Consider the following 21,976-nt stretch of genomic DNA (forward strand, 5'->3'; position numbering starts at 1 on the left):
TTACATTAAAGACTAACATCTGTATATCAGGATGTTTGCATACTTAGCAAAGTAAAATTTAAAAATATATTATTTATGATGTATGATTTTTACCATTGTATAGTTAATGTTTCTCACTTTTAGTAGCTTTTTAAAAGCAACTTTTTTAGCTTTTTAAATCATTTATTTCTAGAGAGAAGTAAGGATTTAATTTAATAAGAAGTTAATCAGCATGGAATTTCCATAGGAAAGGAAATGATTAGCATTATTTTAAATTACCAATTTGAAAAATCTTGGTTTAAAAAAATAAATTGAACTTTATTTTACCTAATTATCTTTGTTTTTGCAGCTTACCAATGTTTACAGTTTTAAGAAGGTTCTCCATCCTGTTTACAATGTTTGCTGAAGGAGTTTTACTCAAGTGAGCAAAATTTCTAATACATCTTTTCTTTAAACAACTTAAAGCACCTTGAATAGATGCCCAGCATATGTGAGATATTAAAATTATTTGTCTTGGTTCTACTTCAGCTTTTGAGAAGTTTAAATTCTTTCCTTGCCATCAAATTGATAGTTTGTGGGAGCAGTAGTTGGGAAGGTTAAACGAGTTGGAAACCTATCTGAACTTGAGTTTTAATTTTCTACAGTTTCTGTGCCTACTGCTGCCACTGAGTGAAGCTGGGTCAGAATTACAGTTCTAGGTTTTAAATAGCATTTATATCTTTTACTGAAAATGTGTGTTTCCTACTTAAAAAAATCCTGACTTACAAAAATGCCAACTAATAACAAATGGTAAGAATAAGAAAAATGACTGCAGTTATTTACATAGCAAATTCAGTTTTTGCTTCATCAATGAGATTCTTTTAAATATCCAGTTCCTTGGAAATATTTAAAATACAATTGTTTATGTTTTTTTGCCTGTTATGAAATGTGTCTGTACAAATAATAAAGTCACATATATGTATTTTTTAATTATCTTATTTTGTAGGAAGACTTTTTCTTGGGGTATTCAGATGACTGTATTTGCAATGATTATTGGAGCCTTTGTAGCTGCCAGGTAAGATGAGGGCCTATAGATAGCACATTAAAAATTGTCAATACATTTTGATAATAAATGATCAGTTACCAATCAGAATAACTTTTTTGTAGCCTAAGTAAAAGTCGTGTCTTCTTCAGAAGTTAAATCTTTGGCTGTGTTAAGGTCAAGGCTGGCAAAATTAAAATTTTTAGGATTCTTAAATTCATGTAATTTAGGATTTGTTACTCTCCTGTACTTACTGAGCACATACTGTTGGCCACAAAATATTTTCAGCATTGAGCACATTATTTATGTATTCTTCATAGTGCTGAATGGTATGGGTATAATTTTCCTACTTTATAGTTAAAGGAAATTTAAAGTTCTATACTTGCTCAAGGTTGCACTGCTAATAAATGCTGGAATTTGAATGTGTGCCTGAATTCAGAGCCTATGCGATTTCATAAACCATGTGGCATTCTTTTACTTTGCAAATTTTTAAAGAAAATGGTGTCTGTACTTTTGTGAGGTGAGGCAAATGATAATGAATACCTTGACTTATGGAATAATGAATAATATCATTGCTTTATTTGGCCTCACTTAAGATACATTACAGATGTCATTACTTAGTCTTATTAGATTACTGGAACATTTCCCCTTTTTATAAAAGTTCTAGTTTTAAAGTGTATGAGGAAAATACAAAGCAATGATAAATGTTTAAGGAGATGACTATGCTAATTGTTCTGATTTGATCATTATACATTGTGTATGTATAGAATTATCACACTATACACCCAAAATATACATGATTATTTTGCTGCAGTTTAAAAATAAGAAAAAAAATTACATGGGGAAAATGTATACCCAAAGACAGAAAATGAAAATGATCACTAGAAGCCTGATACATTTTATTCAGCCCTGGTCATGCATAGATGGATTTACTGATGTCACAGATTCTACCTGACATACATTTGCATCTGGGTATTCCAATGGATGGCTCATTTACTTTCATCATATCCCTGTGGTGTAACTGGGGGGAAGTATAATTTAAATTCTATTTTATCTTAGCTCTCCAAGTGAAATTTCATTCTAAAAAAGAGAGGGTGGCAAAATTTGTTACCAGAATTTGGTTTTATAGCCAAATGTTGTATTTGTCTCCTTGGAGAAAAATTCTACACCAGGTATCTGCCTTTCTTTTTAAAGGTGTCCTGCTAACCTCTGAACATTTTGAAGCATTTCCTTGAAGCCAGTGAGATCCAAAATTGTACAACAGGTTTATTCAGGACTCACTTTGGCCTGCAGAAAGCTTTGAGGAGAGTTTCTAACTAGCCCTGCTTAATTAGAATCTTTGGCTTGTGAAAAAGATGGAGAAGAGAACCTGAAGTTAGAGTGTTGCCAGATGCTTGGATTAGGGGTGTGCATTAGGCTAGTCTTGTCTGAAACTGCAGCAGTATGCAGTTCCTCAGGTTTTGGTTCCATTTAGAGGTTCAGCTACAAGCATTGTAGTGTCTCTGCAAAGTCATAGAATGTGAGGACACCATTTTGGCTGGGGTGTTAAAGTACGCTGAAGGCATACTTTGCTCAGATTATTCATTTATTCCATTAAATTTACTGATTTCTTATCTTGTGCTTACTACCCTATTAAGTAGCAGAGATTTTCAGTTTCCCCAGTCTCACTAGTTTTACCTCATTGAGTAAGTATTTGAGTTCCTACTATGTGCCCTCTCACAGCTTACTGTGATCCATACTTCAGAAATTCTGCCCAACTGCCTGTGGAAGTTAGTCCTATCTTTTTCGTGAATTTATTGAAAAATGATATGTTAAGAACTTTTGATTTCCTTATTTGTGAAATTGATGCCTTCTGCCTGATTTGGTCTGACTTTGAATTCAGAACAGTTTACTATTAACTGGCATGATTGATTATTCCTTATGATGTGTTTAAGCATTAGTGTTTTTGTTTCTAAAATAATCCCTATTGAGTATGGAATTGCCAACTGTGACCAGGACTCAAGAAACACTAGTAGCTGATATAATAACCTAATGTTCATTTAGCTGGAAAAGAAATGTTCTTGCAAATATTGTAGTTCAGACCTATTAAAAATTAAATGCATGTTCTTTAAATCTAACTTATTCTTAAAGTTTTGCTTATGTTTTGCAGCTCTGACTTGGCATTTGATCTGGAAGGATATGTTTTTATTCTGATAAACGATGTACTGACAGCAGCAAATGGTGCATACGTAAAACAAAAATTAGATTCAAAAGTAGGTAGCTATCTAAAACTTCTTTATTAGATATTTACTGATGTTGGGAATGGTAATAGCAATTCATCAGGGTAAGAAGTATGGAATAAAGAAAAGTACTTAGAAGGGATGGGAGAGATATGGGGGTTCTCTGAGGGTAAATGCCTATATTCTGGTGTTTACATAAGAAAGTTCTTTAATTAGCAATTAGGTTTTATTGATGGCTTTTGGGAAGGGATTATGGGAACATTGACTTAGAGTGGGGTAGGAAGGTTACAAAGTTCATAGAGAAAAATGTCATAAATGCTCATGGCTCTGTTCTGAAGATACTTAGTGAGGGACCTGGAACAAGAGAAATATCCTGAAGCCTTTGGGCAATCTTGAAGGGAAGTGAGTGTTGGAAGGCGCTTGCAGAACAGGATGACCTTTGTGTACTTGCCGGACAAATGGTAGGAATCTTGAGGAAGCATTAGTTTCGCTCCCTCAGGGTACTGCCGAGTTTCCTGGCTTGGATCTCATACATGACCTTTGTACATCCAGCTCTTTGCCTTCTATTGGTGGCGTGGACATGAAGGCATTTCAGAATATTTTTTGTTTGTTTGCTATATACTTTGAGTATGCAAACATTAAATTTATTTTCAGATCAAGCCAGATCATCAGAAAGCTGAGTATTTGACCCACAATTCTTTTGATACATTATGAGGTTGTATTACAGTAAAAAACAGGTATATAGAACTCAGCTTGCTGCATCATAGGGTTGTTTTTGAAGGAGTTGTTCTTGATTTCATAATGTATCCTAGGTGAGTACCCAAATGAGATATTTATCTTAGATATCACCATAGTTTTTCCTGAGCAGCTGGTATGTTTTTATCTCATAATTTAGTCTTATAACTGATGATGGTTTTATCTTATTTTCTACCCGTGTTTTATCTTCAGTCAGATGACCTTTTCTGCTTAGTTCTTTTTTTTTAATATTTATTTTTTTAGTTGTAGTTGGATACAATATCTTTATTTTATTTATTTATTTTTATGTGGTGCTGAGGATTGAACCCAGGGCCTTGCACATGCTAGGGGAGTGTTCTACTACTGAGCCACAATCCCCCGTTCTGCTTAGTTTTTACTCTGCTATATTATACTTACAATATTTCTGAAATGACTTCAGGTCTTTTTTTTAAAATTCAGATGATAAATAAATATAAATATCCTGTTCAATAATTATAATAGTATTGAGTTGGAATCCTTTTGGCCAGGGCTTTGCCTTCTCCTCCAGAGAATTACAGATTGTGTGATTACCCTATTCATTTTCTCAGAGAATTTTTTTAAAAAATATCCTTGAAGAACTAGGGACAGTATAGATTTTTTTTTCCTATACATTTTTTCTAAGTATGCCTTTTATGTCTCATCCTTCATTTATTTGCCTGATGACTGTATGATGATTGCATTTCAAAGGAAGATGCTAGTAAACATTTTTGCCTTTTTTAAGTGAAGAGAGCAGATAGAAGTTTGGTCTTACTCTGGTGTGTGTGTGTTTCCTTTTAATCCATTTACTGCTTTGGAGAATAAATACTAATTAAAACATTTATCCAGCAGCTTCAATTGTCTGAAGCAATGCTGTCCAATAGAATTTCTTTTGATGTTGGAAGTCTTCTTTATCTCTCTCTGCTGTTTGTTACTAATAGCCACGAGACATATGTGGATATTGAGCATTTAAAAAGTGACAGATATAATTGAGGAACTGAAATGGAAGCTTTATGTAATTATAATTAACTTTAAATAGCTACATGTGGCTAGTGGCTACTGTTTTTTTTCCTCTTTTTTTTTTATTGTTGGTTGTTCAAAACATTACATAGTTCTTGATATATCATATTTCACACTTTGATTCAAGTGGGGTATGAACTCCCATTTTTACCCCGTATACAGATTGCAGAATCACATCAGTTACACTTCCATTGATTTATATATTGCCATACTAGTGTCTGTTGTATTCTGCTGCCTTTCCTATCCTTTACTATCTCCCCTCCCCTCCCCTCCCCTCCCCTCTTCTCTCTCTACCCCCTCTACTGCAGTTCATATCTCCCCCTTGTATTATTTTTCCCTTTCCCCTCGCTTCCTCTTGTATGTAATTTTGTATAACCCTGAGGGTCTCCTTCCATTTCCATGCAATTTCCCTTCTCCCTCCCTTTCCCTCCCACCTCTCATCCCTGTTTAATGTTAATCTTCTTCTCATGCTCTTCGTCCCTACTCTGTTCTTAGTTACTCTCCTTATATCAAAGAAGACATTTGGCATTTGGTGCAGCCAATCTGGAAAGCAGTATGGAGATTTCTTGGAAAGCTGGGAATGGAACCACCATTTGACCCAGCTATTCCCCTTCTCGGTCTATTCCCTAAAGACCTAAAAAGAGCATGCTACAGGGACACTGCTACATCGATGTTCATAGCAGCACAATTCACAATAGCAAGACTGTGGAACCAACCTAGATGCCCTTCAATAGATGAATGGATAAAAAAAAAATGTGGCATTTATACACAATGGAGTATTACTCTGCATTAAAAAATGACAAAATCATAGAATTTGGAGGGAAATGGATGGCATTAGAGCAGATTATGCCAAGTGAAGCCAGCCAATCCCTAAAAAACAAGTGGCTACTATTTTTGAACAGTGCAGTCTAGAATACATCCTAGAACCTAGGGGGAAAAAAAAGTTCAGAGTATTTTACTCCTAGGAGAGACATTTAGTTCCTCACTTAGAAATGACTTAGAACTTATTTACATTAGAACTTTTAAGCTCATTGATCTGCTTTTCATTTTATGGATTACAATCAGCAAACTAGAAGTGGTGTTCTGTTTAGAGGCAAAGGCTTGCCAGTAGTGTAAAAGATAATCTGCAACAAGAGAAACAGAAAAACTCTGAAACAGACACAAATACTGATGAAAAAAATAGCACAGGGGCTATTAAACAGCATAAAGGGCAGCACTGTATGAGAACATGCTATAGTAATGTGTGTTTAGGATGATGCCCTAAGTAAAATTTAGTTGGTGTACTGTGTTTAAGAAGTTTGGGAGAGTTAGGCATGGTAGTACATGCCTGTAATCCCAGCAGCTCAGGAGTCTGAGGAGGAGAATCACAGGTTTAAGGCTAGCCTCAGCAACTTAGTGAGACCTGGTCTTAAAATAAAAAAAATAATAATAAACTATGAGGGTGTGGCTCAATGGTAAAGCACCTCTGGATTCAATCCCCAGTAACTTAAAAAAAAAAAAAAATTCAGGAGTTGGGAAGAAAGATACTCAAAACAGGGCTGAGGTTGTGGCTCAGTGGTAGAGCACTTGGCTAGTACGTGTGAGACACTGGGTTTGATCCTCAGCACTGCATAAAAATAAATAAATAAATAAAAGCGTTGTGTCCATCTACATCTAAAAAATATTTTTAAAAGTACTCAAAACAGTTAAAATGTGAAAAGAAAACAGTTTGGGCATTTCTATTTTTGTTATTTATTAGTTATGTGAATGATGTGGATCATTTGTTTGCTTCTATATACATCCTCCATTCCTGGATAGTACATGTCTCTGGCTGACTGGGCACCTATTCTTAAAGATTGTTTTGTTTCTCTATGGCTTTTTGCTTGCTGCCATGCAAAATGAGGCACACTTTTCAGTGATACTTGTGACCATAAACAATTAATTATTTGGTTTATCCTAGTATGGCCAACACGGATACTTTAAATAAATCATAAATTTTATTGCCTATAATTTCAGGACTACTTATAATCCTGGTCCTGTGAACATGAATCATACAGCATAAAGCTTAGTGCTGCATTTCAGACTTGAATACATCTGTTGAAATTAAAGCCTTTTTAACTTAAGAAAGTCACACGAAATCATACATTATTATTATTATTATTATTATCCTAGGAGCTGGGAAAATATGGTCTCCTCTATTACAACGCACTGTTCATGATTCTGCCCACCCTGGCCATTGCATATTTCACAGGAGATGCACAAAAGGTAGGACTTTCTAATTATGGTTAAATGGCTTATGTTGATAAATTACTTTATTGTTTTTGACCGAAAAAAAATAGACTGTGGGGTTGTTAAAAAGAAATGTGCTTATTAAGTAACCACACACTGAGAATTTACTCTTTAGTTTACTAATGTCATGCTAACTTCCTTCTTGGCATAAGTGCTGGAGAGTACTAAGGTGCCTCAAAATAGCTCTTGTCAACATAAAAATAGTACATGCTAACTAGTGTCCTTTTCATATATGCCAGAATAGAGGAAGGGAATTTTTACATTTTTGATTAAACTATAAAATAGGAATCTTAGCAAACTATCCTTGAGAAGCAAAAGAATCTTGAAATAGTAAAAACTTCAAAACCCTAAGCAAGATTCTAGGCATCACTAGAATTTTGTTTCTCTGACAATTGTCATCCTGGCTTAAATTCCAAGTTGTTTTTTTTTCCTTAGGAGATACTTATTACTGTGTGGTGCCATGACCATATAAATAGAAACTAATATTGGTAACCAATTTTCTGCAAATGTTTAGTTAAGTAAATCCAAAATAGAGTACTAAAGTAAATCTAGAGAAGAATTTTTCTCTAAAATAAACCTGTATTCCTAGGGAAAAAGTTAATTCCATATTGTTAGAATTTATAACATTTTGCAAATCAAATTGAAATTCAGAATTCATTCCAAGGATTTCTGTCCCAGATTCTTTCTGATAATCCCCCTGGCTAGTACTTCATTAAATACTTATTACTTATTCATTCTTATGACAGTGATGATGCCCACAGATCAGTGAAGGCTGAAATAAAAGGTTTTTGAGAGCAGTTAGACTATTGAAAACTTGTTCTTGAAACAAAGGATACTGATAATTTATGAAATATAGTTACATAAGACCTCTTTCTTTTAAATAATTTGCACATATCATTTTGAATAGATGTGTAAAGTTCTAATGATGTGACCTGCGTACTAGAAGATCTAGAAATGGCCCTCAAGTAGGAAACAGAGCTAACTGCTCTGACCAGTTGTGATGAGTAAATTTCTGTGACTGAAGAAAATGGTAGGAAAAACTAGCGTTTTTTGAATCTGTATTATCTGCTAGTTGCAGATAACATGATAGCTTAGAAAGTTTACATTATCTCTAGTTTACTAATGTGAAAGTAGAGGTTCAGAGAAAGTAAATAACTTGCCCAAAGCCATACTAAGGGGTAGGGGGTATCGGGTGGGGGATGGGGGGTAGTAGGATCAGAATTTAAACCCAAGCCTTATAGCAAAGACTAGGGTCTTTCCACAGTGGTCTGCTTCCTCCTAGCAAGACCCTGACTGAAGCACCCTTTACTCTTTGGAGTAAGAATGTGATGTAAAATGACCATCCCCTAATGGCAAGATTCCAATTCTCTAGGCCAATTTGTATATGAGAAAGTTGGAAGAATTAGTATGGTTAGGTATTTTAAGGACCTAGCAAAGACAGAATTTTCATTATATTAAAACTTTGACCAATAGCTTGTAGCTACTTGAAAAAATTGACCAAAGGAGACATTTCTTCATTCCAGAATGATGACAATTTATGTAAAAAGTTATAATTTGCACATTTTGAAATTCAGTAACTCACATTCATTTTGAAATGCTTTAGTGTAGTTAAGAATATTTATTCATAGTGTGAAAATTTGCTTTGTCACCTATGTTAGATCTAGATTTCCTCTTATTCTTTTCTTCTCTTTCTAAGGAGAAGAGTAGAATTTTGAATAATAGTCTTTTGTTTTTCCAATAAAAGTGTCAGGCAAAGTCAAGAAAGGTTTATTTTAGAAGAATAATGATTTTGAAGAATGTCAGTTCATTTAAATATTTTCCAGTTAGAATGATAAACTAATTTTAGAAATTGAACTCATTGCTTTATAGTGAAACTCCATCATTATTTTGGATTTTGTATAAATGTTTATTCTCATTCTTATTACTAATAAAACATTTATTGTGGTACAAATGGATATTGGCTTTCTTACAATCCCATGCTCTTTTTTTTTTTTTTTTTTTTTTTTTAAGAGAGAGGTGAGAGAGAGAGAGAGAGAGACAGACAGAGAGAATTTTTTTAATATTTATTTTTTAGCTTTTGGCGGACACAACATCTTTGTTTTTGTATGTGGTGCTGAGGATCGAACCCGGGCCGCACGCATGCCAGGCGAGCGTGCTACCGCTTGAGCCACATCCCAAGCCCCGCCATGCTCTTTTTCTAAACATTCTTTCCTTAACATCTTGTCCATCTCAACATTCTCATATAGTTAAAGACTATTGTATATCTCACTGTGTTAGACTCAGAAAATAAGAAAAAAGAAGCTGCAATAAAATGGTATCGTCTTTAAAGACCATACCATCTTATTAGGGAGCAGACTTGCCATTCTAAGAGCAACATACTCCTTATGGTTTAGATATAAGGTATCCCCCAAAAGCCTAGGTATGAGACAATATCAAAGTGCATGCCTATTAGTAAGTACTATGAGTATTCAGGTTAGGAAGAAAATGGTGTGGGTTACATATCAATAATTGTTGTTTAGTGAGGTAGTTCTTGTTTTCTTTTTTCTTTATTTTTTTTAGTTGTAGATGGACACAATGCCTTTATTTATTTATTTGTTTATTTATTTATTTATTATGTGGTGCTGAGAATCGAACCCAGTGCCTCACACTGGGTTTGATCTTTTTTTTTTTTTCCTTTTCAATTCTTAGAAGACCATCTGTTACATAATAAGCACTTAATATATATTCTTTGAAATAGCAGTGATTCTGTAACTGTAGGCAGGTAGGGTGTGACTGGAGGGGGTGGGTCACTGGGGGTGTGCCTTGCCTTGGGGGCTTTTCTTTTGTCCTTGTGTAGGAGCTCTTCCTCTTGACCACTCCTGAGCTGTTTCCCTCCACTGCACTCTTCTGCCATGATGTTCTGCCTCACCTCAGGCCCAGAACCATGGAACTGGCCATGTATGAACTGGCCATGTATGTATGAGTGCTGGCAGGTACTCTACCACTGAGCCACAATCCCAGCCCAGTTCTTGTTTTCTTAACCACCAAATGCAATAAGCAGTGTTAGCCTGTTTTGGGGCTTGTTTTAGAGACAAGACTTACAAAGGTGGTTGAGTGATTATTTTTTTATTTAAAACAGTCTGTATGTAGTAGGTGGAAGTCTACATAACCCAGGGTGTCCAGGAGGCTCATAGTGTTCTACAAGAGGTCTGAGGTTTAGTTTTTCCACTGGAGGATTGATTTTCACAGTAGATAGTGGTTTGTTTGTCTGAAGCCTTATCTAAAAGGGTTTGCATTAAAGAATGGGATATATGGTAAGGTAAGAGTTTTCTCTCTTCTTTCAAAGACCATATTAAGTGCTTATTATGTGTCAGATGTTCTTCTAAGAGTCTGATTCATTGTCAGATTGTCAGTGTGCTTTTCTTCCTACATGTGCATATGTATATTTGGACAAACATGAGTGTTTATGCATACATTTTTAAATGAGGCTGTTGCCAAAAAACAATTTAAGACTGTTTCTGGCCATTAGTATACTTTACCTATTTGGTATGATGCCTTCTACCTGACAAGATACTTCAACATAAATAATTTCCGCTGATCTTTGTTACATACCTCTGTAGTAGGTTGTTATCTGTTTTTCAGATGCTAGAAACATGCTCAAGTCCAGTTGGCAAGGTTCAGAACTAGAACCGGTCTGACTCCAGAACCCTTGCTTTTTGCCTGTGTATATGTATCTCCCCAAACTATCTGCTCTCCCTGACTTACATTCTCCATTTGGGACTTCATGCAGGGACTTCTTGTAGGACAAGCCCTCAAATGTAAGAAATAACTCATTGGTGGTTAAAAGAGTAGTATTAGGAGTAGTCAGCAACTTGTCCTTGTCATTAATTATTTACGAACAATCACTGTTCTTTCAAAGACCATATTAAGTGCTTATTATGTGTCAGATGCTCTTCTAAGAATTGAAAAGTAAAAAAAAAAAAAACCGAAGACCAAGGTCTTTGCTTTAATTGTGCTTGGATTCCAGTGGGGTGAGATAGACTACACATAAATTATATACTAAGAGCAATGAAGAGAAGTAGAGCATGAGGAGAATGAAGGGAAGTGCTGTTTTTAGTAAGTTAGCTAAGAAAGGTGTCTTTACAAGATTCATTTAAGCAGACATGAACTGAATGGATTGAGAAACCAATTTGTATGGCTTTTTGGAGAGGAAGTAATCTAGATCTAGGTTGAGGAAAAAGCATGTTCTGAATCCTGAGAAATGAACTCTTAGCATTTTCTGAATGGGTACATATCAGGGAAAGCCAAGGTGGACCTTGAGAAAGGTGGAGGAGGAGAAATGAAAGGTGCGTTCCAGGCAGAAATAAGCATGAACACAGGCATAGATGCAAGTGTTGTTAGAAGATAGAAGTGTAAGACTCGGAGAGGCCTTGGAGAGCATCTGGTTCAAACCTTTTATTTCATAAGTGAGGAAAAGGGGCCAGAGAGGACCCAGGTCTAGATTTCCCAGATTTCCTGATTGTAAGACTGGTGCTTTCACTCTTCTCATTATACCACACCCTGTTTCCTTCTAAATTAGAACCAGTGCTAGATATAGGAATTTGAAATTTACTCTCCAAGTAGTAACAAGTCCTTAAAAGCTAGTGATATAAGTGGTACAATGAAGAGAAATTTGGGCCTACGTGCAGAAAACCAGCATCCTCCAGGTCTGTTCCCATGCACTAGCTGATTTTGGATAAGTCCTTCTGCTCTCCCCCTCTACTTTGTCATGTTTAAAATGGGGAGGTTGGGATAAAATGTTCTCAAAGTAGGTCCTTTTTTGGGAAGAGACAGAATTTATGAGCAGTAAAAGTCATATTGGTGTGGACACTACTAGGCTGCTGTCCTCCCAGCTGGCCTGAATCTAGTGCTCCCAGATAATCAATGCTGATCAACTGCTTTCATCCGTGGGACTCCTGGCTCTCCTGGCTCTCCTGAGCTTAGGCCACTTATTGCATGGAAGCTCTCTTTGTATTGAATGAAAAGATCTCCATGATGTAAAAAAAAAATGTTAAATGTAAAAGCATGGTGCAAAGGGTAGGCTTTCTTTGAGTAAAATGAAACAAAAAATAAGACACACATAGTTTATTCACTTATTTCAATAAAGGAACTGGAAAAATTATATATGAAACTAATAAAGTAACCATCAATTTTTGTATTTGTGTGTGGGAATAGGTATATAGAAAAGAATGAAGGGACACTTCCAAACTCTTCATTTTTCTGAATTGTTTTTATTGTAGAATCATGTGAGGGTATTTAAAAACTGTACTTTATAAAGTGAACAAAAAGAAAAATATTATTTTTTTTGGAATAAATGATGAGTATTCTGTGATGAATCCTAACTTCAAAAATAACTGGGAAAGATAGAACAAATTTATTTGTTTGCATTTTTAGAGTTGCAGATTCTTGACCTGGATGCAAACTAAAGCAAAATCAGATTTGAATTATTTTTCTCAAAGTCTCACTATTAACCTAAGTGGGCAAAGGAAGAAAAATTTTCCTCTGCTAGGGCAAGAGTCCAACAAGAGGCTCTGAAAGGTCCAGAGAGGTATTTGACAGGATTGATACAATCTTTAAGAAAGAATTGGAGGTTAAGGATGAAAGAACTAAATTACCTTAAAGATTAAAAGGCAAGTTCCAATTGAACAATGCATCCCAGTGAGCACATAGTACAAGGGAAAGCCTTGGAAAAGCATTCTCAGAAACTAGTCTGGTTGTATGTGTGTATGTGTGTGTGTATGTTTGTGTTTTAAAAGTTTATTCAAGTCTTGCATTTACCTTGAACCAAAGAACCAATATTTTAGCACTTAATGTTTTTAAAATACATATCTTCTAAAATATTTTAAAAAGTCCCTACATATTATATGAAAACCAGCTTCCTGTTAATAAAAGATATCTAATTAATATAGGTAGAGGTGGAGTGGACATCACTTCACTAATGACTTTCCAAAGTGTCAGGACAGATTGTGTTTAAATTCATTAGTTGCTGCCTCCAAAAGGGAATGTTTGCAGCACAAAGCCAGTGATTCAGAGTCACAGGAGTTGGAGCTCTGCTTTCTGGCAGCATATTCTGCTAGGTATTCTCAAGTAGGAATGGAAGAACAGACCTCTTGCTGTGAATCTCACAAGGCCAGTACTGTAGGCACTGGGACATTGTATAATGTCTTCATTATATCACTGATTATATTACATGACTTAGGGGAATGACAAGAAAAGTTGCCACACAAATCATCTGTCTGGAAGTGTCTCTTATGAAGCACTGCTGTTTAAATTATGAAAAAGTTTTAGGCTACTGGGGTAGCCTGTCCAGGGTGACTACTCTTGTTATTAATCATTTTTGAGGATGTGACTTTTTCAACAGGAGCAAGAAACTTGGTTAGTAAGTTTAGTAAGTGTAGTTTTGCCATCATACATAGGTTTTATATTGGTGGCAGAGCGTAGTGAGCAGCGAGATAGTGAAAATATCTGGGCTCATGTTCTCATTTAAGCTAGGAGAAGGGGCAGAGCAGGAGAGGTAGAAAATGGTTATAATAGTGTCAAGGTGGGTAACCCAGCACCACTGATTCTAGGAACTCACCTGACTTTCCCAAGGCAGGGAGAGAACTATGGCAGATCATTTGGACCACTAACATTATCTTTGTTCTGCCTTAGCAAGTTTCCTAGCAGTTTACTTTTAGAAAAGGTCACATTTTTTTCTCAATAGTTTTTTTTTAAGAGAAAGAAATTTCAAAATAGATTTACATCATTTACAACCTTTTTACCATGATGTTCTATATAGAGTATAGAAAGCCTAAAGTGTTTGTTAAGATTTTTCAAGGTAAGCAGGGAGAAATCAAAACACAGAAAATGTCTCATTTATACTTCAGATTTTAGTTTGCATATAAAATAAGTTATTTACTTTTTGTTTAGCAAGTTTCCCTGGAAGTGGAAATGGTTGCACTTGAGACTGAAATGCACAATGAAATTATTCCACGTTTCTCTTTAGATCAGGAGTGGTGAATCAGTGCAGATATTATCCTGTGCTCTTATGGACAAGGACAAATAGTCACAGTACTTTCCTTTTTGAGTCTGGACATAGCCTCAGAATGTTTCCCACTACAGTGTTTCAGACAGCCAGAATTAATCAATCAGAGCTGGTACAAAAGAAAAAATCTTGAGGGCACAGTGGTTCATGCCTATAATCCCAGTGTCTCTGGAGGCTGAAACAGGAGGATGGTGAGTTCAAAGCTAGCCTCAGCAAAAGCAAAGTGCTAAGCAACTTAGTGAGACCCTGTCTCTAAATAAAATACAAAATAGGGTTGGGGATGTGGCTCAGTGGTTGAGTGCCCCTCAGATCAATCCCTGGTACCCAAAAAAAAAAAAAAAAAAAAAAAAAGACAAAATCTGATTGTATTCCTGGACTAGATTTTAGTTTTATTATTGTATGTCATTTTAGTGCTTAATTTTACTCAGATACTCCCTAAATCTTTTAATTTCCTTTATCTAAGCAAGTAAAGTACGAATTTTATAGTTAAACTTTTTTGTTTCAAATATTTTTATTTGACTAAAAATCTTACACAGAACATGGTAGGTCCATATAACCTTTGCCCTTTGATTGTATGACACTCTTTTCACTCCTGGAGGTTTTGACCCGTGGAATTACATGATACCACCAGCACCTGTAGAGGTGGAGACTTCATTCAAAACAGAAGGAAGCCTAAGAAAGCATCTTTGTATGTTCAGTCTGTAACCACAGCCACCATTTAGCCAAGATTGCAGATCATGGCGCTTGTAGCAGAGTCCTATTTAGTTCTGTGTTACGCACAGAATGACCAGTCAGGTCATTCTCGTCACAGTGACTCTTTATCAGAGTTTTCTCTAGAGGCAGAAGTTTTGTTTTGTTTAAACGTTTTATTTTTCCTGATTAAAAAAAGTACATGATCGTTGTGCCTTCTGTATCTCCTGTCATAGGGAAAATAAAAAGGTTTGCCTGTTGGGGCTGTGGGTGTTGCTTAATGGTAGAGCACTTGCCTAGCATGTGTATGGCCCTGGGTTCAATACCCAGAACCTTAAAAACAAAATTTTTCTTCCCTGCAAATCTACCACCATGAGTTAATAATGGTAGTGGTGGAAGCTTAAGTAAATAATCTCTTCTGTTTATAAATTCTGAATATATTTATATAATTTATATATCTTATTTTATTCTCCCAGTTGTTTCTAACAAAAAGCAGAAGGAGCAGATTGTTTTCTACCATTGTAATATAGACAAGGGCTCATAGAGGTTATATGACTTTAATATGACCTCACAGAAAGTTAATGCAGAGTTACAAGTAGAACTCCTGCTTTTGACTCACTGATCTGATAAGAGCAGCCATCGAGTAGAAAAACTTGTGTTGTTTCCCAGAAGTATAGATAGAAGGACTGTAGGCTGTGGAACTGAACAAGCTCTTACTAGCTGAATAATTTTGGAAAAGTTACTGAATATTTCTGAGTCTGGCACATAGGAAGCTTGTAATAAGTGGTAGCTTTTATTGCTTTCTTAATGCTGTTCTTATGGCAGATGGCAGGGAGGGTGGGCTCTTGAGGTGACTGAATGGGTCATATTTGTCCTTCAGCTGTACTTTCAAATGGCTGCTGCTGATTTTGTTGCTGTCAAAGATCTATTCTTGTGGTAAAGTAGAGGAATGCAGCAGGCTACTTGTGCCATAGACTGGCTTTCTTCAGACATAGGCCAAATACTTAGGGAAATGGGGAAAATAAATCCTCTGAGAATTATTTTTCTGTTTTTGAATTGTATAAATAGAATAATGGCCATAAGATCTATTTTAATATTCTACAGAATAGTTACTGTATCCCCAAGGAGGGCCTATGCAGTATATATTTGGGGCATTTTTCCTGAATAAAATTTAATGATCATTGTAAAGAGCCATGGACTTGGAATGTGTAGATTTGAGTCTAATATATTAGTTATGTGACCTAAAGTTAGTCATTTGATGTCTTCTGGGGATAATATGACTTGGCTTTTTCATCTTAGAGGGTTATCATCGGACTCAAATGACATGATCTATTCAGAAGCACTCCACAAATATTAGGCAGTATTATTTATTGCTGTAGTTTTCTATTTCATTATGAGCAGACCTAATTAAATCCTCTTTAGCATAGTGCCCCAAGGCCTAAGTTAATACATGTCAGAATCGTGCCCCGTTAGCATAGGAGATTAAGGAGGGAAGGAACTCCTGTATATAGAGTATAGAGAGATTTATTTAAGGTTTTTGCTATATAATTCTGATGATTTTTTACTCTGAGGTCATCCATGCATGTGTGTGTGTACCACATGTACATGATTAAAGATATTCATCAAGAATGTATAAAAAAAACTTAAAACTCAGTCATCAGAAGACTTTTAATTAAAATTTGGCAGAAGATTTGGGTAGACTATAAAAAAAGAAATACTGATGTCAGATAAGCACATCAAAAGATACCTAACCCTTGTTAGTCATTAGGGAAACAAGTTAGAATTCTGAAATGCCACATGCCACTCACCAGAATAGCCTCTGGGAATTCTAAATATTGATGAACATGTACAACGGTGAGAGCTCTCATACAGTGCTGGGGAGAATATATAATTATGTAGCTACTTTGGAAAAAAGTATACAGTTTATAAGAAAAAAGGTTATCTTATAAAATTAAGGATAAATTTACCAAAAGAACTAGCAATCTAATGTCCTAGATATTTACCAAAGGCAAATAATAATGTGTCAATAGGCTTTTACTCCAAGGTTAATTGCAGTTTTATTTATAATAACATAATTGTAGAAACAACCCAAATAAAAGTCCATTGACTCTTGACTAAACAAATTGTGGTGTGTGCATATATGTGTGTGTGGGGTGTGTGTGTGTGTGAGATGATATATATAAGTGATATATAATATATATGATATTATATCATGTCATATATATATGAACAATAATTCTCCCGGAGTAGATCTTAGTTATATTTGTATAATTACTTCTATACTTGAATTTTCACATATTGCCAAGGAGGAAATTTTTTTGATGGGGGGAGGAGGTACCTGGGATTGAATTCAGGGGTACTTGACCACTGAGCCACATCCCTAACCCTGTTTTGTATTTTATTAGAGACAAGGTCTCACTGAGTTGCTTAGTGCTTGACTAAATTGCTAAGGCTGGCTTTGAATTCACAATCCTCCTGCCTTTGCCTCCCTAGCTGCTGGGATTACAGGTGTGTGCCACTGCACCTGGCTAGAAATGTGTTTTAATGTTGGAGAAAACCTTTAACACTAATACATTAACAGCCATCTGGGAGAATAGCTGAGTTTAGCCAGATGTGGATGTGTGCCTTAAGGAAATAGATATTTCTTTGCACTAGTAGGGAGAAGTACAAAATCTCCCCACATTACATTTTAGAAAGTAGGGTGTCTTTTGAAAATTTTTGTTCGTTCAGTTTGATATATTTGAAACTTGAACATCACTCTATCCTGGGAGTGATGCAGGGAAATGCATGCCTATGTGTGTGTGTGTGTGTGTGTGTGTGTGTGTGTGCGTGCGTGCATGTGTGTGTACATGTTGGAGGTACACACATAAAAGGATTTTCATTAATGAATGAATGAGCTCCTTCTGAGGGCCTGCTCTAAAATCTAATGCTTCCTTGCGTATTACAGGCAATGGAGTTTGAAGGCTGGGCTGACACCCTCTTTCTTCTACAGTTCACCCTCTCCTGTGTGATGGGGTGAGTGTTTATCACCTTGTTAGCTGATAGTTTTCCTGGAGACATAGATTAGAGAAATTTGTTCAGGAGTTCATTTGCCTCATTTCCCAGTATATGTTTGGGCTCCTGAGTGTGTCAGCTTAGGATAATCAATTCCAGACTCAAGTGGTTTCATAGTACCACCTGGGAGTGTGCTCTTAAGGCTGCTGAATTGATCCCAAAGTCATGTTAGAGAAAGAAAAGAGCTGCTATTTATCCATTGGCCTTGTCTATAATAAGCATCATTATATTTCAGTATGCATTATTTTATCTATACATTGACAGTTTGACACATGTTGTTGTTCTCTGACCTATGAGAAAGCAGGCTCAAAAATTAATTAGCAAAGTTTACACAAGCAGTAGATGGCAAGGCTGCATTTGACTTTGGGGCTAATTGACTTATCTCTACCATGTTGTCTTCTGTCTAGAAGAGAAGATGTAAAAGGCAAAGAGTATCTGCAAACATGCTTCTCTCCTCACTTTCATGTTTCTATAATGTGTCCTTCCCTTAGCCAGTCAGCTCATCTGTGACTGGACCTGGCATAGTGAGCAGATGCTTTAGAATATAATGACATGCTTCCCTAGGATTAAGTCAGCTCAAAAACCTCAGTGGAAACCTAGGATTTCCAAGTGCTGCTACTTAGTTATTGAGGGAGCCTGTATCCCCTCTTAAAGTAGTTCCAGTTTGATTTTCTTCCATCCTTAAGAATCCCTCTTGCCTTCATCCTGCCCAGAGGTCACATTGTCCTCATGAGAGGTATACAAGTGAGCTAGGGTTGTGAGATCTGAGCTTTCTGTCTAGCTTAGGTGAGATAGTAGGAAGCATGATTACTAAAGAATACTCATCATTATAAGTAATGGTTTCATGGTTTTGTTGAGGGGATCAGAAAAACACCAGGACAGGAAATGGATGTGTGTTTCTCTTTAGAAGTCTTAAAAAATCTGAAGCTTCAGTGTAACAACAGTGAGGTGAAGAAAGCTCACAGTTGCTCGGTGACTAGAATGAGCTAGCATGGCCAATACTGGCTGTTTCTCTTGGCTAGAGATTATTTTAAAGTTAAGCACTGGGTCTTCATTATGATGTACCTTTTCCTTCTTCACCCTAGGTTCATCTTGATGTATGCCACAGTGCTCTGCACTCAGTATAATTCTGCTCTTACAACTACAATAGTTGGCTGTATTAAGGTAAGTTGGAAAAAAAAATACTGATATCTTTTTGGATGTGCTTTTTTTGACTACTGATCCTCTAAAATAATAATCTTTTTATGTTCTTAAGTCCCATAATCCTCATTTCCTGTTCTATCTTATTAGTTTTGATGGGTTGTGTTGCATTTCTGACAGTCTTTAAGAATTCAGGAAGGGCCTGGTCTGCTTGCAGGCAACTTAGCTCTGAGGAGTGCGGGAAAAGGAAAATGTATTGTCTTAGAGTAGAGGAAGAAAGAAAATTTAGGCCTATTTGTGACAGGGCAGATGAATAGCTTAGTAGTGATAGGCCCATCCCATTAACCGAAGCAAGAACTGCTCTGTTTCACTGAGTTCTGGTATTCTATGTGAAGAGGTGCTGGCCAAAAGCTAATCAAGGGTGCTTTTCCTATGACTGAGCCAGACCTTATATGACCCACTTTTAAAAATTGTGTCTGACATTTTCAGTAATGTTGATTCCTCCTGAACTGTTTTATTTGAGGGAGACTCATTTGTCTTCAGCCAAGAGAGCCAAGTTGATTTGAGTATTGAGCTAAAGTTCACTGAAGCCTGAGGCCTCTTTCATCTGACTTTGTGATTCTAGCTCTTTAAGATCAAGGAGGTCATGGCATATTTGAATTAGCCAAGTGGGTTTACTTTCTAAAAAAGACAAGACAGAGAGGTAGGTCCATGATCATTTGGGAAGAAAAGGATGGTTACTTTGGTGGTTTCCTTTCTAATGCTTCAATAGTCATCAGTAGAGGTAACATTTTTACTGACTACTAAGTAAAACATGCCCCCAGTGGAGTGGGGCCCATCCCTGGTGTTCTGCACCCCCAGTGGAATGAGGCCTGCCCAATCTCCTGTTAGAAATCAGATTGGGTTATAATTTCCCAAAGTCTGTAGCTTCAAATCATGAAATTGGAGTGTTTGACATGAATAGAATTCTAAATTAAGCTATTACAAGTCAATTGTGTGAATTCTCCCAGAAAGCTAAAGAACAAGGGACTGGGCTGACTGAGATAGTTTTAGCCCCTCAAAGTAGCTCTCTGCTGTGTTTTAGTTTTGCATAGTGATGCTTCAAGAGCAAAGTGGATGGCTTGTATCTTTAGAATAAGAGCAGTTAGAACATAGGAGATAGGGCATTTGGTACCATGTTTTAGCTAAGGAGAAGGATGGGGTAGGAAAGCCTATGTTTGGTTTAAATAATTAAATGACTTGCTTGGAATTTCTCAGTGTGTACTTTATTGTTGTGAACCTGGGATACACACACAGTGATACCTAATGTGCATCCATACTTTTCTTTTGGTATACTTTTGATATAATTTTGATATATTCTGTTGATATAATTAAGTAACCAAGGATTTACTCAGTCCCAAGGGAGCAGATTTATTTCAGACCTTTGAGGGAAAAACTGTATTGCCGGATTAATTCCTTTTGCTCCTCACTGCTGCATGGTCTCACTGTTGAAGGAGAGCTAATAGATGGGAGTTAGAATCTACCAAAGCTACAGTGGTACTTCTTTCATTAACTTTTCTGCTTTTCTTTTACTAGCTTTTCTGCTCAGCTGTTCTTTCAGGAGGCTTTAAGCTTCTTTCTGTTCTTAAGGATTCCAACTTCACAAACCCTCTGTCAGATTCCTCATTTCTCTTTGGTGAGGTGTGATAGGAAAATCACTTAGTATTTCTGGTTAAAAAAGGAATCCCCAGGACTACTCCAGATAAACTAAATCACAATCTGTAGAGTATAACCTGGAAATCTTCATTTTTAACAAGGTTTCCAGGTAATTCTCAGATACACTAAAGTTGAAGAATTACAGTCTTAGTTTTGAGCTCACAGTATGCTCTTCTGTGCTTCCTGTAACATTCTGTCTGGGGGAGGTTGGTGTCCTCCTGATAGCAAATGTTGCTTGAGATACCCTAATATAAACCTACAACTTTTCTGATTTTGAGAAGCAAGTTGTGCTCTCGGTAGGCCCCCCTCCTTTCCGAAGTTTCCTGCACAGTTTATGCAAATTAATTCACTTTCTCCCTGTATCTTTGTATTCAAAGAGAGGTCCTGTTATTTACTTTTCTAGCATACCTATTGGCTTTGTTTACTATTACAAAATACATATATTTTATCCTTCAGTAAGAAAATCTGCTCTAGGGCTGGGGCTGTAGCATAGCGCTTGGTCTAATGTACTGGGTTTGATCCTTAGCATACATAAAAATAAACAAATAAACTAAAGTCCTGATGTCTATCTACAAATACAAGAAGAAAAAAAAACCACCCTGATGTAAGGTAACTTGCTGTCACTGTCCTTAGACCTAGAAGAAGCTGGTGTAATTTTGAATGCTCTCTGAAAGAGCAGTCTTACGAGAGTTATTTTGAAGTTTTGTTTTTAGTTTTTGTTTTTTTCACTACTGAAGATTGCACCAATGGCCTTAGCTAGGCAAGCAGTCTACCACTAAGCTATAACCAAGTCCTGGCCTTTAGGCCTGATCCAGGAATGTTGCTACGTTGACAGTTTATGGTAGTTTCAAAAGAGAGGGAAGCAGTAACTTATGAATATAAAAGAAGGAATATTTGAAAGGAATTGAATGATAGTTTAAACTTTAGAAAGTTGTTTTCTGCTTTTTTAATCTGAAGATAATTAAAGAGAGCTGGGTGTTTATACCTAGGAGTGTCAGAAGTGATTTTAGATATAATACTTCAAAATGACTTCCCATGTGTTATTAAAGATAGCAAGGAAAATTTCTCTAATAATAGTCTTCGTGTTGGCAAAGTTCC

The 21,976-nt window shown here is 36.1% G+C and overlaps 1 protein-coding gene across 1 annotated transcript in view; it reads left to right on the forward strand.

The window, feature by feature from the left end:
• The window catches only part of Slc35d1 (solute carrier family 35 member D1), a 45,402-nt gene that overhangs the window by 3,338 nt on the left and 20,088 nt on the right, over positions 1 to 21,976 (forward strand). The window contains exons 5-10 of the mRNA XM_076863744.2: positions 329 to 400; positions 965 to 1,033; positions 3,150 to 3,252; positions 7,141 to 7,233; positions 17,937 to 18,004; positions 19,129 to 19,207. Coding sequence (XP_076719859.1) covers positions 329 to 400; positions 965 to 1,033; positions 3,150 to 3,252; positions 7,141 to 7,233; positions 17,937 to 18,004; positions 19,129 to 19,207 — 484 coding nt within the window. The remainder of the gene's footprint in view (positions 1 to 328; positions 401 to 964; positions 1,034 to 3,149; positions 3,253 to 7,140; positions 7,234 to 17,936; positions 18,005 to 19,128; positions 19,208 to 21,976) is intronic.

The sequence above is a fragment of the Callospermophilus lateralis genome, chromosome 7 (assembly GCF_048772815.1).
Source record: "Callospermophilus lateralis isolate mCalLat2 chromosome 7, mCalLat2.hap1, whole genome shotgun sequence".
NCBI lineage: Eukaryota > Metazoa > Chordata > Mammalia > Rodentia > Sciuridae > Callospermophilus > Callospermophilus lateralis.